General features: G+C 54.0%; 4 protein-coding genes across 4 annotated transcripts; 3 read left to right on the top strand and 1 right to left on the bottom strand.

The window, feature by feature from the left end:
- Positions 1-1046: 1046 nt before the first annotated feature.
- On the top strand, positions 1047-2078 carry LTHEOB_8223 (Nitrilase; the record flags this gene model as incomplete). The annotated part of the gene is made up of 1 exon (XM_035517677.1): positions 1047-2078. One exon carries the CDS (start codon positions 1047-1049, stop codon positions 2076-2078), a length of 1032 nt encoding a protein of 343 aa, XP_035370343.1.
- A 532-nt stretch (positions 2079-2610) lies between these two features.
- Positions 2611-4602, top strand: LTHEOB_8222 (Amino acid transporter; the record flags this gene model as incomplete). The annotated part of the gene is made up of 5 exons (XM_035517676.1): positions 2611-3031; positions 3081-3204; positions 3252-3478; positions 3538-3862; positions 3912-4602. The coding sequence occupies 5 exons, from the start codon at positions 2611-2613 to the stop codon at positions 4600-4602; spliced, it is 1788 nt and encodes a 595-aa protein (XP_035370342.1).
- Positions 4603-11008: 6406 nt separating this feature from the next.
- LTHEOB_8221 (uncharacterized protein) lies at positions 11009-12851 on the top strand (the record flags this gene model as incomplete). Its single annotated transcript, XM_035517675.1, has 2 exons — positions 11009-12166; positions 12633-12851. The coding sequence occupies 2 exons, from the start codon at positions 11009-11011 to the stop codon at positions 12849-12851; spliced, it is 1377 nt and encodes a 458-aa protein (XP_035370341.1).
- A 4605-nt stretch (positions 12852-17456) lies between these two features.
- Positions 17457-18085, bottom strand: LTHEOB_8220 (L-psp endoribonuclease family protein; the record flags this gene model as incomplete). The annotated part of the gene is made up of 3 exons (XM_035517674.1): positions 17457-17526; positions 17579-17736; positions 17927-18085. 3 exons carry the CDS (start codon positions 18083-18085, stop codon positions 17457-17459), a joined length of 387 nt encoding a protein of 128 aa, XP_035370340.1.
- Between the last annotated feature and the right edge of the window lie 419 nt (positions 18086-18504).

Raw genomic sequence — 18504 nt, 5'->3', positions numbered from 1 at the left:
CCAATGGCCAGGGGCTCGGTAGAACAAGCACCCTCGAGCTGTTCTTTTGGCTTCTCTCGGTCGCTGACCGGTAACGGGGAAGGAAGCAAGCACTCTGGCTTGGCGGTGAATCGAAAAAGGGAGAATCAGGAAGATGTGGATTGCTTAATATGCAAGATGCGATGACGCGCGCGGCCGCACGATTCAGCCAGCTCACACCGAGTGGGGCTGCCGAGTGTCACCCGGAAACACCTGCTTCAACGTGAGGTCAGCCCACTTCATTTCAGCTCCCTCAGGCAAACTTGCACGCACCCCCAATCGACCGTCCGACCATCGGAAGCGGCAGCCACCGTGGCTCGGGCCGCGACGCGGTGGTTTGATCGCGAGCGAGAGCCGCGCGCCTGGCCTACGAGGTCGGCCCGCTTAGCGCTCTCTCCGATACGATCGGCCGAGTCGAGACTCTTTGTTTCTGGTCAATCTTGTCTGCATTGGTCTGTTTTGTACTCATGCATCGCCTCAAGCTGCGCCTTGCCAAGCGCGTCGACTACTACAAGAGGGATGAACCGACGTAACATCTGTCTGAATGCGACATCATCCGTTACGAGTCTTGCCGTTTATCGCAGGGTAGCCGATTCACGGAGTGTCCAACAAACACCATCCGTCGTGTACCCGTTGTAGAAAGGGCTAAAGCTGACTTGATGGGGTTAACCTTTTTTGTATTTTCGCTTGCACCTGAGCCAATCGGATGCAAAGCGGAATTGGGGAGTGACTGATATTGCAATGCGAGAATCTTTATCTCCGTGGGTTGGTCTCTTGGGCCGAGAATGTGGCTGAGAGATTGAAGGGTAAGTTTGTATGCGCCGTCTTGTATGAGCATTATCCGCTTGAATTGAAAACGCCAGCAGCGGACATGGCCAATTTCCATTCCTTTTTTCCTCGTAGGAAATTTAAAGCTCGGCTGGTGAGCATTGCTGACTTGCCAAGCTTCCCCGCATCGATATGAGTCTTGGATCACTAAATTTCCCACGGCAACCTTACATCAACCTCAAACACATAAGAAAGTTACAATGAGCCAGACAATCAGAGTTGCAGCTTGTCACGCATCGCCCGTGGTTTTGTCGGCAGCGGAAACGACCAAGAAATGCATTCGTCTCATCCACGAAGCCGCCAGCAACGGCGCCAACCTCGTCGTCTTCCCAGAAACCTACATTCCCGCCTTTCCAGTCTGGAGCTCGATGCTGCCGCCGACAGAAAATCACGATTTCTTTGCTCGCATGGCGCAGGAGTCGGTCTATGTCGACGGGGATGAAGTGAAATCCATCCGCAACGCCGCCAAGGAAAAGCGCATCTTCGTCAGCGTCGGCATCTCAGAAAAGGTACGGTACAGCAGCGCGACACTGTTCAATACGAATCTCATCATCAGCGACGACGGCACGCTGCTCGTGCATCACCGCAAAATGGTGCCCACCTTTTTCGAGAAGCTCACGTGGAGCCCCGGCGACGGCCACGGTCTGCGTGTTGTTGACGTCGCTCCTTCCGGCTGCAAGCTGGGCGCTCTAATCTGTGGCGAGAACACAAACCCGCTGGCGCGGTACTCGCTCATGGCGCAGGGCGAGCAGCTGCACGTCTCAGCCTGGCCACCCATTTGGCCCACCAGGGATCCAACAACCGCGGAAACGGGCGCCAATTATGACAATGTGGCAGCCAACAGAACTCGTGCGGCGGCCCACTGCTTCGAAGCGAAGTGCTTTGGCGTGCTGTGTGCCGGTCATCTGGATGGCGCTGCGGTCGAGGCCATCGTATCGGCGTGCAGTGATCCGGAATTGGTGCGCAAAATAATCGATCACTCGCCTCGCGGTGCGTCCATGTTCTTGGACCCCACAGGAGCTCTTATCACCGGCTTCACCATCCGGAATGGAGAGCAAGAAGAGAAGGATTATCTGCAGGCTGATGAAGGAATATTGTACGCCGACCTGGACCTCGGCAAGTGCGTCGAGGGTAAGCAGTTTCACGATGTGGTGGGCGGGTATCAGCGGCTTGATATTTTCGACCTGAGGGTGGACAGGACTCGAAGAGAGCCCGTCGTACTGCGGGATTGAGGGGTTGCACAGCATCAGCCAAACTGGATGGGGAAGCTGGCCAAGAAAAGGTATGCTAAGCACCATGCATCGATACACATCTGCAGCTGAAATCCTTTCGCTATTGCTTGTTCGTATTTATGCCGCGCTGCGTGTGTGCGAAAGGCAAAGATGGTGCGTCCAGTGCCCGATCATGACGTCCCTGATCCACAGGCGATCCTTGCCCCACTCCCTGCTATCTATGCTCGCAGATAAATAGAACCTCGCACTTATCTTGCACCACTTCCACCGCACCCGGTTGGCCCGTTCCAGGCCTGCGGTTCCGTGTCACGAATCAGCCAATGTCAAAGACAGTTGCGCGAGAATCATTACTCCAGTCGATAAGACATTGCCAGACACGGCAGGTGCGAGCACAGCAGGGTCCCGCCGACCGCTACCCTTCATATTTGACGCGTGTTCCCTGCGCGGCCATGTCGCCTCCCCCATCTTCTCGCGTGCTCGCCTGTCACCCCTCCTGTGTAGCCAAGCTTTCTTGGCGATCTCGCATTCCACCATGGCGACGAGCTTGGCAACGGTTGCGGATGCTCGGGACCCACGTCTGAGCAAGGAGGCCCGTGAGACGACGCAGCAGCCCACAGACGTGCAGATCGAGCAGTCGATCCTGCATGCCGACTACGGCCACGATCCGAATGTCTCATTCGAGGAGTACCTGTACTACGCCAACTGGACCCGCGACTATGAGAAGACCCTTTCTACCAAGGGACGCGGCATGAGCTCGCTGCTTTCTGTTCTCAGCGGGAAGAAGCAGGAAGTCGTCACTTTGGACGCTCAAGCGCCTGTCACTGCACCCGCTGTTCAGGCGCAGACTGAGAAGGACAGCAAGGAATCTGCAGCCGCCCCTCCAGACACGTTCGGCATCATTTCTGACTACGAGTGGCATCATGCCTCTCGCGCAGCTCGGACAGCAACTTGGGGTACTACTCTATCATAATTGCAGGTCGGACAATGGCTGACTTGACTCAGGCGCCGTATTCTATCTCATCACCACCGATATCCTGGGTCCATTCTCTGTCCCATGGGCTTTCACTCAGCTCGGTTACGGCCCGGGTATTTCGCTGTATTTCGTTTTTGCTGCCATGGCTGGATTGTGAGTACCCTCATTCTGTGCAAGACTCCATTTGCTGACGTTCCAAGCTCTGGTGTTCTTCTCTGGTGGCAATTTCTTGGCCTCGATTCAGACAAATACCCCGTCAAAAACTATGGTGATCTTGGATTTCGTATTTACGGCAACTGGTTCCGCTATATCATCAACATCTTGCAGAGCGGCCAATTTTTCCTTGGAGTTACACTGCTAATCGTCACAAACGGGCAGAGCTTGTCTCAATTGTCTCAAGGACCACACGGATCGAAAGCACTTTGCTGTAAGTGACTCTCATTGTCGACAGCGCTCAAGATTATGATGCTGATTATTCCTGTGTAGTCACAGCATGCTTGATCATCTTCACCGTGGCAGGCTTCATTGTCGGTCAGATTCGGACGATGCAGAAGTTTGGGTACATTGCCAACCTCTCCGTATGGATGAACGTCTTCGTCATCCTCATGACCATGGGCATCGTTGCCAACAGTTCTCCTAACTACGAAGCTGTGTACGCAAGCTTCCAGATACCAAAAGGCCCCATCAAAACGAGTGCAGGTGCTCCGGCGGGTCTGACCTTTATCGACAACATCAACGGCCTGATGCAAGCCGTTTATTCTTACGGAGGGGCGACAATGTTTTGCGAGCTCATGGCTGAGATGCGTAGACCGTAAGTCATCCATTCAGCATCGCCATCGATGAGATCTGACGAGACGTAGGTGGGACTTTTGGAAAGGCCTGATCGTAGCGGATACCTTCATATTCGTCTGCTATATCGTCTTCGGTTTGGTGGTATATAGCGAGCAAGGCCAGTTCGCGTACAACCCAGCCTACCAGGGCATCAATCCATACGCATGGCAGACCGTCGGCAACGTCTTCGCGATCATCACCGGCCTCATTGCCGCATGCCTTTACGGCAACATCGGCATCAAAGTCCTGTACGCTAACGTCGGTCGCAGCGTCTTCAAATTTCCGGCTCTTGAGTCTCGCGTCGGCAAGTGGATCTTCGTCGCCCTCGTTCCCGTCTACTGGGGTCTGGCCTTCATCATCGCTGCCGCCGTGCCGCAGGTTTCGTATCTCTCTGCTTTTGTCGGAGCAGCCATGATCCTGCAGTTTTCATACACTTTCCCACCCATTCTCGCCATCGGCTTCAATTGCCTGAAGGACGCCATCGGCCCTGATGAAGGCTTTGATCCTACTACCGGTCGTGTGGTGCGCCACGATGAGGGTTTGAAGAGGTGGATGCGTGGGTATAAGAAGCAGTTTCTCGTCAATTCGTTCAATGTCGTTTACTTCCTCGGCGCGGCGACGACGGCGATCCTGGGAATCTACGCAAGCATCTATTCGATGCATCAGCAGTATGCTGACGCGAACATTAAGCCCTTCTCGTGCGATTCCCCGACTGGATGATGGGCTGAATCAAAATACGACAGAGGGAAATCGAGCGTCGATGAGGGTGTTGCGTGCGGAAGATCAACGACATGGATTTATGATGTGTTCACTCTCGCTTCATTGTTGCAATTTGAGGAACAAACACCGAGACGCTTCAAGATTTACCACTGTTTGCCAGGTAGTCAGCCAATTTTATTGTCCGTCTGATTCGCTCTTTGTTGCGCTTTTCTCTACTCATGAGGGTTTGCTGTTGCGGAAATGTGCTAATTTGATTCAGCTTTCCAGTGAAATCAATTGCTGCTTGCTGAGGGCGTGCTGGAGGCTCCAGCCAGACTCGAATCAAATACACCTTTTTCGACAATTGGACACTCTGTCCGGCAATTTTAGGACTCGTTTAAGTGCTAGCGATTCGCCACGTTCTAGAGGCGGCATCAGCGAGCATTGAACAATGAGTGACACTCACCAGGACCGCAAGGAGCCGTCTCGCTCATGGAGGACGCAATCCCGAAAGATGTCCCATTCTCACTAGCCGCCTATGATTTTATCATGACACAATGTAATTCCGCCAAACTCACGAAATATGACGACACCCAGAGAAATGCCGTTGCCCAAACCGGTCATTGAGCCCTCTCATCGCCTTCTGCACTGCGTGACACGAGTATACTGTCCGAATGTAGCTCGATATTGGGAAAATATGTTCGTCGTTTCGAAGGGCGGATTTCAGGTTCCTCTTGCAAGCGAGCAGGCGTTCTTTGGTAGAAAGAACCTGCAACTGGCACAACATCAGTGGGCGCCCAGGATGCAGTGTGCCTTGAAGATGCTCTCGTCTTGAACTCCCCTCAGCCCCTGGCCAGAAATGTGCGTGCAGGTGTGGTCAGCCCAAGAGCGCCTTGCGTCTGAAATCTGGTACAAATGAGCTCCTGGATCGACTTTCGTGTGTCTCAAAAGCGACGATGAATACTTTTCTTCCTGCATGGCAGTGGCGCGCACTTGTAGTTTATGCATCGCGAGCAGTGTTTTTCAGCACGTCTGGTTCTGGGTCCCCAAGGGGTAGCTAAAGTCAGCTTGTTGCGCGACACTTCAAAGCAAATCTGCTCCGACATCGAAGCTCACTCATCGCAGAAAAGCCGCGAAAGCGGCCGTTACTATTGGGTCAATTGTGTAGGCCAACTTGGCGTCTGAGTCTCCCTACGAAACTTTCTTGCGTTGGCCTTCTTGGATGCATTGTCGGTGTATGGAGCGGAAGTGACGCTGCTTGCTGTGCCTGCGGTGGGTGGAGCGACCGCATGCGTTGAATTTTCGAGCTGTTGCGGTCGTGTCCGTCGTTAGGCTCCGATCGCTCGCACAAGGAAGCTCGCTGCGGTGGACTTGCCGACTGCGACTTCGAGCGTTGAGCTGTCGATGTTTGTTGCAAAGTCAGCTCAAACTTGCGTCCTGACGGGGCCGTCGAAGTGTCCACCACTCACTGCGAGTTTCGCGGGCTTCAGCAAATCGAGTGGTGTCGCGAAAACGGCAAATTGCACTGTGACATGAGTTGCGTGTGGGATGAGGGCGGGCGTCCATCGAAAGTAGAGGCTTGTCCAAGGCATAGTGCGCGCAATCTCGAGCGCGTCGTCGCGCGACGCATGAGACTTCTCTAGGATGACGGCTGTGGGCGAGTCGACTCACTTTGCGCGAGCTCTTGGGCGCTGCACCGCCGGCATCCTAGTAGGCCATCACTGTCATTGGTGTTGCATAGGTGTCGCATTCTTGACTGTGGCGAAGCCAGCTTCCACCGCGTTCGTCGACGGAGTGACAGCCCTCGGCCGGTCTTTGCTGAAGCTGTTGGTCACCAACTCCGCTGTCATCGCTGCGCTTCCTGATGCTATTGGACCACCTACAGCCGTCGACGTGCTCACTCCGCGCTGCGGAATCTCGCGAGCGTTGCGTTGAACTGCCGCCATGTCCTGCTGGACCTCAGCCCTGCTGAGCCGCCAGACTCTGCTGCCACCCGAGATGCCAACTACTCGCAGGAAAGAGAGCCTCGGCGCCCACCTGTCCAGCTGATCATCAGGAGGTTCGGCCACCTTCCACGGGGGCGCGTTTCCTGGATCACAAGCGTGTGGTCGTTGCCCCGAATGCCACCACCGGCCCGTTCGGGCTTAGCCAGACGCGTCGCCAGGCCAATCGATGCAGCCGACCATACAAGCCCGCCAAGCCCGCCAACGCTTAAATACGCGGCGATTCCTCGACCAAGGCTCCTCTTTTCTTCTTCAGCTCTCTCTGCCTTTTGGCTTAGATCAAGTGTAGTAACTGTTCTTTCCAGGTTAATCTCTGGAACGCCCCTACGGGGGTTTGTTACCCAGTAAAACAAATTTTGGAACCCGCTCTCGGGCCTCTGAGCACCGCTCATACTCGAGAGCACAGTGTCGCTCGTATTGCACTACTTCGGGCTGACGCGACCAATCTTTTTCGTTAAGCAGCTTCGCCTTGAGCGGGCTCTTGAGGAAGAAGAATCTTCTGGTCTGATCTGACTTGACTTGGCACGCTGGCATCACTTCGAGGCACGTCACTGCGCTGGTCGGGTCTTCCGTGCGTCGTGCTGCGCGTCGCCAGTTGGTGTTGAAGAGCACACATGGGCGCTCGCAGGCTATCACAGCAAGAGTAGCAGTAAATGACCTCACTGTCTCGAAACGTCTATTTTTCTATGTACTTTGTCGATGAGTTGCGCGTTGTCTTTGTAGCTGTGAAGTGTCTGGTCGCAAAGTGACGCCGTTCGCCGTGCACTGCCCGCAACTGCGCAGCCGCCCAGCCTTGGGCGTCGCAGATTTTGTAGAGAGCTGCTGAATGAAGCTGTCTGCCACTGCGGGCCTTGGTGCATGTCCGATCGTGATGACGCCCGACGCTCTGCGTTGCCTGCAGGACAGAGCCTCTGTGCTCGAGGAGTGACAAGCGCGCGGGCGCACACCACGAGATTTGCGCTCGACTTAGAGTGACTTGCATCTGGGAGTGACGCGGCGTACTTGCGGTCTCTGCCTTGAACATGACCCGTATTCTGGACACGCGGGCATTTCTAGTGCGATGCCGTGAGCGCGATGTCCTGTCGATTCGAGACACTCCAGCCGGGTTAGATTCGTAGCGCGGACATTTCTGCCTCAACGACACGCCTCACGATGCTTGGCCTGGTGTTGCAGCGCGCTCACCTCGCTCCCGCCGTCATGGGACCTCCGCCGCCTAGCACAGGCAGAGCTGCACTAGAACCACGGCGAGAGGCCGCCTCATGCGCCCGCCGCCTGTCGTGCTCGCTGTCTCCTTGGCCTCGGATTTTGCGTCGAAAGTGAGCCGTCGGGAGAGAAAATCTTCGCACTCTTCCTCTCCTCAGACCTAGCTACGTTTGCGTCCCTGCTGGCATTTTCGGTTGGGGTTGCGAGTGCGTCGCGTTGAGAGACCTCAGTGAAAGCCATGCGCACCGGCGTTGGCGGACAAGGAACGAGACGCACACTCGTGTACGCAAAGAAATTGCGCGTGAAAGGTATACGCCGCGCCCGAGCAGGCGATTGTTATGCCCAAGCAAACAAGCAAATCTTGCAATGCCGGGAATGAGCAGATGCCCTCTCCACGAAAATCCCCCCTCCAGACCGTAGTGTTCCTGTTCTTTGTGCTCCTGGGAAGTCATGGCCGACGCACAGAGGTCGAGACCTGTGTCGTCGCTGATGCGCACATTCCTCGCCAGGTCAAAGACGCGTCCATGGTTAGACAATACGAGGCGAGTGCTGCGGACATGGACACAAGTGCTCACTTCACCCGGTCAAGCTGGAAATTTCTCTGCGGAGGCATTGCGACTGAGCCTCGGCGCTAAACAAACCCGCGGCGCTGCGCTAGAGGGCGCGCCGTCTACTCTTATTCCGACCAGCCTTGGTCCTCGCTGCAGCTGTCTGCCGCACGAGTCTTGCGCGCACAATGCCGTTCTCTCTGAAGTGCGCTCGGGGTGATGTCCATTCATTCAGCTACACATCTGTGACATTATTTGAAGCTTCGCGTGCCAAAGTCCGTCTAGTCCCAGAAACGAATGACTGTCCACTCCGAAAACCCCTCACAAGCTCCCTCTCATTATCTGCGATTTCCTTCTCCCTCCGGATCCGAGGCTGAGGTGATGCTGGTACGTGCACAGTTATGATTGTCGCGGGAAACCTTGAGGCAGAGAGTCGCGGAAATGACGCGAGATCAGCAGAATACTTGCAAAGCTGTCGGAAAGAGGTGCTGAAGACACGGGCGGAGCGGGTTCGTGGTGGAGTCTGGGGGGGAGGGCGCGTCTGGACCTGTAGCGACGCAGCATGCCTGGCGCTTGACGGGAGAGAGTGATGAAGAGCTTTACCTTGCTTTTCAATAGAGCGAGCGAATGCTCTGGAGGATGCTGGCGCGCAGCGATTCGCAGAGACTGTCCTCTGTTGCGATGCGCAGGCGTCGTTTACTCCATCCTCAGCCAGATTTTATGCGCGCATCGCTGCCAATTGTCGCGCGTGTGTGAACTCCAGGCAATAAGCGCAGTTGTCAGAAGGTGATGGCGCGTTGGCGCGACTGGGAGGCAAGGCTGCTCAGCCGTGGCGGTCCAAGACGAAGCGCTTGCGCGTAGAATATCTGGTGGTGAAACGGCGCCGTTCGTCGTCGTGACCTACCGAGCGCGTGTGAAGATGTCAGAAGAGTCAGAGGATATGCGCCGGGCGATTCAAAGGCAACTTCGTCTCACTCGCGGACCAGAGAATGGATAGCGTAGTCTTGCTCAATGAGAACTTCGGCTTGTTTCAGTGCTACATGGCTCTTCCTTGAGGACCCGCGCAAGGCGAAGCAATCAACGAAAAGAAAGGATCACGTGGATCAAAGGTTCCAAAAATTCGAGGTAAAAACCCCAGAGTAAAAAAAAAAGGATCTCATGGATCCAGGTTCCAAAAATTCCCGGAGAAAACCCCGGAGCCGCCATTTCCCCCTAATTCTTGGCTGACGTTGCCACCTCTTGAGGAAAGACAAGAGGACGAGATACTACAATCTGCTGAAGAGAGGAGGGATCGAAGGAAAGTGGACTTATATAGGCGAAGCTCGGCAGATGGAAGCACGGGCCCGATCGGCTTGCTTGACCCTGACGTCGCGAGGGGCAACCCACAGCCTTTTCCACTCGAACACATGCCGCGCACAGGCGGGAAAATCTCCAGAAGGTTCTACGAAGGCAACAGCAAGGTCTGCAAGGACTGGAATTGCTGAAAATATAGCTCTTCTTCGAAGTTCCGCGCAGAGGCGAATGCATCAATGAAAAGAATGAGATCTTGTAGATCTGGGGGGTTCCAAAAATTCCCGGACAAGTCCGGAGCCGCCTTTCGGTATTCACTGGGTTGGCTGGTCGTTGCCAGAACAGTTACTACACATTGATCGTCTAAGCCAAAAGGCAAAGAGAGCTGAAGAAGAAGAGGGAAAGGAACGAAGGAAGTAAGGGTGCTATATATAGGCGAGGCCCGCGGTCCGATCGCAGTCAGCCATGGAGGTCATCTGCTACAGCTTGATCTACCGTATGTGGAATCAGTCCCTCGCTTAGTTTATCTGCTGCATTGCGCTTTGCCCCATTCGGATGGCAGCTCGCTGGGTGATCTGGCAACGCGTCTGGACGCGTTGGGCGGCGTTGATCGATCAAGCAACACGTTATCTTTGTCGTTCAGCTTTGGCTCACTCTTACTGCAACAAGTGCAGAGGCCTAGCTTCATGCTACGGCTACTCGGGAGAGCCCCTCGTCGGCGCCCGGGAATTTTTGGAAATCGCTGGCTCTCAGCTAAATCGCTTTTCGTTGACTTGAACTCGCCCTGTGCGGGTCGTCGAGGAAGAGCTTCGAAATAGCAGCGCCGGGTGTGTTTTTCGGTGTCGAACAAGCAGCGATGGTGTGTTGGAGCTCGGCGCTCCCGTGGATTTCGACGATTATGCTCCCAAAAATGCTATCCACACAAGCGCGTGAAGTCATTAACAGTGCCATGTCTTTCGGCGTAAGCGTCTGCTAGATGCGACGAGGGAGTGCGGAATCAATGGTGCGGGATGATTTTGCAGCGCTTCAGTGACGCGCAGTTCTGTCTCTGCGACCCGACCCGCTGCCTCTGCCCGCCGCTCGCTCGCTACTGTTTCGTTTTATTTTCGCTGTGGTACGAAAGGCCAGATCTCCAATGCTATAACTAAACGACGCGCCCCGGGCCTGTTCAGCGATCACCTGTCAGGATTTGAGTGGAAGCACTTCGAACAGGTGGGAAGAACAGCAAAGAACCTAGCGGACGCCGAGTCGCGTCCCGCACACCATCCGCACTTTCATAGGTCACCATCCCTTCTCATTTTTGTGTCTCAGCCGCCAACCCAGACCAACTCTTCCGCGGCCAAGTCCAAGCATCCACCCCGAAAATCGCACAAAACAGACATAATGGCGTGGGATCCAGACAAAAAGCCAGGCCCTTCCAGGCTCAAGACCACCGCGCACCACGACGACCCGCTCAGCCTTGGTCCACCTTGCCCGGTGCCGGCGGCTATCCAAGCCAATCCTACCGATGTCCATGACCCCGAAGACGATTTCAACAGCACCGTGCCTTTCCTGTTGAGCTACAAAGGATTTCAATGCTGCACCGCCGAAGGCCACAAGATTCCATCCAACCCCATTGAGGCATACATGATTGCATCGGAGACCAATATCCGCCACTGCGTTTGTCCTGTTTGCGCTCCGTTCATCGCCTCTCAAGTTGTCCACTATTACGCCCAACAAAATTACCGTATCTTGGGGACTCGTTGCGAACAGAACTTCTCTCAGGCATTGCTTGCGGCCCGCCGCGGCGCCAAATTGACCGTAAGGAAAGCTAAGGTCGATGTCAGGATGCGGCAGGTAAACTTTCTGAGGCATTCCGACCTCCAGACGACAGGACCATCCATGGACACTGGCACACAAGACCAGCTCCAGAAGAAAAGTGTGAGATGGGAAAAGTTCGTGCGCGAGTATGACGGCTGGCCGGAGGTCGAAGAGGATGAGGAGGATGAGCCCATTGGCAAGGGCGAATCCTTCCATCTTCTACCTGTCAACCCCTCGCCATCCTCCGCTACAATTGCTGCTGCTCTCTTGGTTGCGGCCCTGACGTTTGCTGCTACGGAACCGTCGGAGCACAGGTATCCTAAGAGAGTTCCGGGCTACGAGAGCATCTGCTGGTGCCGCCATGACCTACCGCCCGACCCCAGCATCCCCTGTACTGACTTCGATGGCATGGTCATGGAGTATGGTCCCCCTACCCACCTCTGCATGCCGTGCGCCAGGCTCATGTCTGCCAAGCGTGCCTACTTCGCTGCTAAGCAAGCCCACCATGACTTGCTGAGCCACGGCGGCGACACTCTGGACGAGGGAAAGGGCATGGAGAGTCTCCTTGTCACGTTGAAGCAGGCGGAGCAGCTCGTGGAGTGGCGGGAGGAGGCCCGTGAGGCCATGATCAACTCAGATGCGCCTGGCAATCATGTCATTTGTGACATTGTTGAGAAGAACCTTGCATATGACAACACGGTCTATGCACAGGACTTTGAGGAATGGCAAGATAGGCTTAAGGTCTGGCCAAACTGAGCTAATAGATGCTCAGAGCATGTCTGTTGGCCTGGTTCACCTATTCAGAGAGGCTATTATAGACGATAAGAGCTAATTTTTCAAGCACGACAATACAGTAATGCAGAGGGAGACTAACAATCCATTCAATGCTGTGATTCATGTACAATGAGAAAAATGATTTGGACCATAAACAATAGACATTCACGTGGAAAAAGAAGCTGGAATGTTACGGGTGCCTAGCAGCCTGTCACCGGATACCTATCAACGTCAAGATACTTGGAAACCGGTGTTGCAGCTGTAAATTGATTCCGCGGCACGCAACTCCAGATTACACTCAGACAAACATCCAAGAATCCTCGCAGTACACAAAGCCCTCCCAGTAAAGCCGCGTTCAGCAACAGAAAGCCCCTTGAGTCTTAACCGTCCTCCACGCAAGATCTTCAAGAAGACTGACAATATTTAGCAGTAGATTCACAACATGCCGCCCAGTCCTGCTCCTCCTCCGCACCATGACAGCTCCAACATCACCGCCGAAAAACTCCTTACTCTTGGCACCATTGCTCCTTATGCTTCCTCGCTCGACCTGAGTTTCCATTGCGTAGTCTTGCACGCCGGTGGAGTCTACACCTTCAACGAAAGCATCTCCTACGTTGTTGAGTGGGTGATGCTGCTTCCAGACGGCTTGTGAGATCTTCGCCGCCGGTCTGCAACTGGTGTCCGTTTGGGCGAGCAACTCAGAGATAGTGGCTGGTTTGGGGTTGAATACTGACCTAGGCGAGCGAACTCAGAAAATGTCAGATACGGGTATCACAGCACAATGTCCAGGGCTGCTGAAAGGTGGAGCGAACCTAGGTCTTCTTGTTTGTTGAAATCAACCCGCCGTCGCTGGTCGGTACCTCTTCTACCACAGCTCGTCTTCTGTTCGTTCTATCAAACAAAGTTGCACGTAGCTGCAGATTGGCCCTCTCTCTCAGACATGATGGATATGAATTTGTTACTTGATGATGCACAATCCAGGGATGTGTTTGATGTGTATCGAACGGATTCCCAGCTTGAATCATTTCGCTTGGCTAGCAAATAAACGCAAAAAGTAGCCAGTTATTTCAAGAGAACCTAGCTACAAGAAAGTTGGTAGCTCCATATCAGCTCTGAAAAATACTTGGCAAGGTAATTTTCCCATGTGGACCCAGAGGATGAGCAGAGTAACGATTGAACACATGGGAATCTATTCAACAACATAGATGTAGAATTCTATAGAATTGTGTGCTACTCCCCGCTTTTCAGACGTGCAACGTAGTCGCTCTAGAGTCCGCGTTACATTAAGGGAGGGAAATCCTTCTGGCCATTGGATCAAACAGGTTAAGGCCGGTGAAAGCGCCCCTGGGCTAGGCTGTGAAGGACTTCCAAAGACGAGGAAGCCACCCTCTTTTCCACCATCAGTAGACCCTGGGTAATCCTTAACATTTCTGTCCAAGGCCTGTCCGCCTACTGACTGGTGGGCTTATAGCACGTATTTTGTTTGATATTGGACATATGATCATTAATTCGCGTATGGAGAAGGTAGACGCGGCTGACGAGTGAAATGTCCATAAGGTTCGTGGGATGGAGTTTGATGAAGTGGCGGGAGAATTTGGAGCCCATGAAAATGTTTGGATGAGGAAGAATGGGACGGAAGCTGATGTGTATTGTCTGGTTTCGAATTGCAAAGGACAAGTATATACCCTGCATGTTTATAAGCGTGTTGGAAGTTTGATACTGAGGAGGGCAAGGACTGACTTTACACGAGATGTCCATAAGAGCCCAGGCGAGAGGCGCATGATTGCTACAAGCGAGCATCGTATGGAAGTTGTAGCCCTGAAGGATTCGCATTAGCTATGCTAAAAGCATGAAATCCGAATGCCAGATGAAAGAAAAGGAAAAGGGTGATGGGAATGTCTGCGAGAATGGCGGCTCCTCCACGTGGGGTGTGAGACCGGGTCTCTCGACGGGACCTGTAACCACTGCGCTTTGAAGCCCCTGGAGTCCCAGAATCACGACCCCGGGTAGAAACCTTGCAGAGACTCCTGGGGATCCCCCGACATTGCTGCCTGACAGGGGTCGAGTCTGCAATTGTCTCGCATATTGCTCTTGGACTTTGCAGATAGGCAACACGTCATGGATGAGGGCGTGCGCACAGGAGCATGTCCGTGAGTGGGTCGAATAGAATGAAGAACCAAAAGGAATCAACATTACCTTCAATCATGGTTTCTTGCGAGCCAGGTTTGGTTTTGGTGAGGATGTTGGGGCACCTGTTTGTTTTATAGAAGACGATGGAGCTGAAAGCGATGCGGTTGTGTCTCACCCTTTTCGCGTCTTGCGGTCCAGCGATAATTTCCTGCGAACGAAGTGTTGAGGCATTTTGTAGCTATGCAGCGGGCGTCCAAGAAAGCAACTTACGCAGCTCGTATTCGATCGTAAGCAATGTGCTTGAAGCCACTGCATGCAAGGCAGACTTGGGGTGATGTAGTCGCGCAAGGTGACGCGAGTGGAATGTCGCAAGATGCGGCGGGCGGCTCGCGCAGATGTTGTTAGCGGACCAACCTGATGCAGTCAGCGCTGCAGCGTCACTCTCAGAAGAAATATCTAAGCGACGAGAGTGAGCGACGTGTTGTGTGAGGTTGCAAGTCATCTGTGCTTGACCTGTTTGGAGCGACACTGACCTGCACGGCGCGAAATGGCGCATGTTGGTGACGCCGCCGAAGATCTGACACAGGTCGCGCGGCCTGGATGATGTGCGATGGAGCAGTAAGATGACTTGCGGGCTATGCTGAAGAGTGCGATCGCGTCGGCAGCCATCGCCTTCCTTGTCTGACGAAGCAGAAAATCTGGAGTTAGCGGCGGACGAGTGAAGTTGCGAGGGGCGGCGGGCACTTGCAGCGAGTCGCGTCAGTGTTGCAGACTCTGCGAGTGTGAAGCACGAGAATTTGCGGGCTTGAGAGGCCATGGTCATGGTTTCGCGGTCGCGACGTCGAAGTGATCACGGAGGAGGACGGGAGGAGCGGGGCAGTGGATGCCAAAACAACGCGCGAGCCCGCTCAACGCGCGACGCGCTCGCGGAATAGACGAGCACGTCAGTTTAGAATGCAACAGAAAGTGAAGGAAGAGCGCACCTTTGGCGGCAGACACACGCCCCACTGCGTCCTCGTCATGCCGCTATCCATCTTCCCGATCGTGCTGATCATGTCAAGGGCCAGCGGCGTCAACTGTCGTCGCCGTTGACCTCCAGGTGGCCCTCTCCACCTTCACCAAGTACTATGTGCCCGCTGCCGCGCCTAAAGCCGACGCGATTCCGGGCCGCGCATCAACGCCGAAGCGGCGTGGCGTAAAAGGAAGCAGCCTCATGCCAGAGGTCAAGTGAGGCGCCTTCAGACGGACCTCGTGAAGAGCGAGGAGTAGATCCTCTTGCTCACAAACAGCGTCACTGATGCAAGGCATTGGCACTGCCAGGTGGAAGCGGCTTGATTGCGACGATTGGACTGATTCTTCCTCGAGCTCCCATTCTTGATGAGAGGATCAACGAAAAATAGTAATAGGAATGTCTGTGTGCTTCTGATAGCATCTGACTATAGAAAGTTCAGATGTCGTCTTAAAGCTCACACTTTGCTCTCGGACCTTGCACTGCGATGAAGCCACATGTGGAAGACAACATCGTGATTGAGCAGGTCCTGATGCTGCGAAAGCAATCAGTGTAGCTGGTGTCTATAAGGAGGAGGGGGACTTACCTTCTGAAGAGAGGGGAAGCATGAAGAAAAAGTCAGAATGGCAAAAGCTGGGCGGAATAAATAGGGCGAGGAGGGTGTCCTGATCAACTACCAGCTGCTCGATCACCGAAGCGAACATCTACGCTAAACCCTTTCCGTTTGCATGGTAGCTACTCATCGCGCCAGATCACTCGCAGAGGGTCGTGTGTATGCCTGGATCATTCGCCAAATACGGTAGCTGCCGCCTGGTTGGCAGTACGAAGAATTATGCAATGCACAGAGAGTTATGCAGACTTGTCTGACACAGCCCCCCGATGAGATGCGCCAATGACACAGAAGTGAGACACAGCAAAGGTCGCGAAGGCTCTGAACTGCCTCATGCATTTAATTTCTCTCCATGAGCTGGTCTACAGGCTCTTTTTCCTCGGCGCGCCGGAAACTGCTTTACTTAAGACAACATTCGCCGTGTTCCAGCTCATGACATCCACTGACATGAATAAAAGCGATAGGTCGACCGTAATCAGTGAATCCTCATCACTTGTTCTCCCTATCCTCCAAATCAGCCACCGACCACGCGAATGACATGGTGAGCACAACAAGACTCGGTATCGACCCTTCTCCTGGTCTCGTTCCTTCGGAATGCTCTCTGCAGGCGACAAGCCTCTCTTGGACCTTACATGACCACTCACGACGGCTTGCGCACTGGTAGAGCGTGGGACTTGCAGCATTCTTGAGAAGTCCTGAACTAGCGGCTCATCGCTCCGACACAATCCGCCCTGCCCGCCGCAGCCGTTTTTTTTTTTTTTTCGGTGGAGCTTAGAAGCAGTGAATATGAGCGAGGGCACGGTGACAAGGGGATGGTAGCAGAAGGACACTGCCAATGCCTAAAGAGAAGGAGGAATAGTCATGGAGAGCAGGGCAGTTAATGAGAGCAAGGAGCCAATGGAGCGGCGCAATGAGTGAGCCTTTTGATGCTGAAATGCTTCGCCTTGGCTTTCTTGTTCGCAGGATACCGGGCAGGTGCTTTCTTAAATTGCCTTCGTGAGGTGAACTGTCCAACGTGAAGCCTATGGAGCTGATTGATGAAAGTTCACGTTTCAAGCACATGACTGAGCCTCCCAATGGATTTCCTCTGATTCATGACCCAGACCTCAGTAAATGTTGGGGTAATCATGCCGTAGCCCTCTCTCCTTTTTCCTATGATAAATCATCCATAATATGAAAGAAAAATTCACCCTAACCTTCGGCTACGATGCTCCATTGTATGATAGTCTTACAAGAGGCCTGGCAGGATAGGACCTGATGCCCTCGTTCAGCGAAAGGGAGATGATAGTGCTAGGGTGAGGATTCATAGAATTGCTTTGTGAAAGCTGGAAGAGTTTGATTGGACGAATTGGATTTGTCGTTAACTATGTGCATGGAATTTTTCCCTTTTTATAATATTTCCCGGCACCCTGAAACATGATCATAACTTCGAAGAGGGCTTTTGACTGTGCGGAGGTGTTGGCCATGGTGTCTTTTTTTGCTTTTCATTGGAAGTGCGGACTATCTACCTACGGCAGAACAGCAATGCACTCGATTTCGACATCGGTGTTGAGAGGCAGGGTCTTGACGGCGACGCATCTGGGGTTTCGTTAGGCTCGAATTTTCTAATAAAGATTGCGGAGAAACTCACGTCCTGCAGGGCTTGACATCACCCCAGTAGGTCATGTAGACCTCGTTCATGGCAGCAAAGTCATCCATGTTGGAAAGGAAGACGTTGACCTTGACGACGTTCTCGATGGTGGTGCCGGAGGCTTCGAGGACAGCCGTCAGGTTCTTGATGCATTGGTGCTGCAGGAAGACGTCAGCGAGCGTTTCTACGTGACAAGTCCCCCAATACCCCGCACACCCAGCCATTGCGAAGAATCCTTGCAGAGTCGCTTTGAATGTTGTGGTTTGGAGTTGAAGCAGCTGGGGTTGCTTTCACAAATGCTGTCTACAGTCCTGGGGAGAAATAAGATAAGAGAGTTGTGCCACTTACGGTGTGAGCCTGGACGTCGCCATCAACGAGCTTCATGGTCACAGGGTCCATGGCGACGGCGCCGGAGCAGTAGACCATGCCATTGGCGACGATGGCCTGGGAGTAGATGCCAGGAAGAGGCTTGGGAGCCTTGTCGGTGAGAGTGGCGACCTTGGGCATGTTTGCTCGTTTTGGACTGGGTTGGAGAGGGGATGGAGGGGAAAGAGAAGAAGCGCAAGCTGTGGCTCAAGTACCCCTCCAACCCCTCGGCGGGGTCGCATTGTCAGCGCGCTGGACCGGGCCGGGCACGGAGAACGACGGCATTAGCTGCAGCTGCAGTATCGGCGACGTTAGAACTGAGCCGTGGGTTCTATCGCAGGCTATGCCGATTGCGATGTCGATCCGCCAGGGCCATCTCGGGCGATTGGCGACGCCAGCCGACCGAGACAAGCGGTGCCGAGCGCCCCCCGCTTCTTTCCCACGACGCATTTCCTGGCCAGACCCCAACCACTCCGCCTCCGCTCAGCCGGCCAGCACTTTCATCCCACGCGCCTGTGAACACCCCCACGACGTGCCCCCACGCAGCATCGGGGAAGCTC

Source organism: Lasiodiplodia theobromae (genome assembly GCF_012971845.1).
Source record: "Lasiodiplodia theobromae strain AM2As chromosome Unknown scaffold_26, whole genome shotgun sequence".
NCBI lineage: Eukaryota > Fungi > Ascomycota > Dothideomycetes > Botryosphaeriales > Botryosphaeriaceae > Lasiodiplodia > Lasiodiplodia theobromae.
Note: the sequence above shows the minus strand (reverse complement) of the source record. Positions and strands in the feature narration are given on the sequence as shown.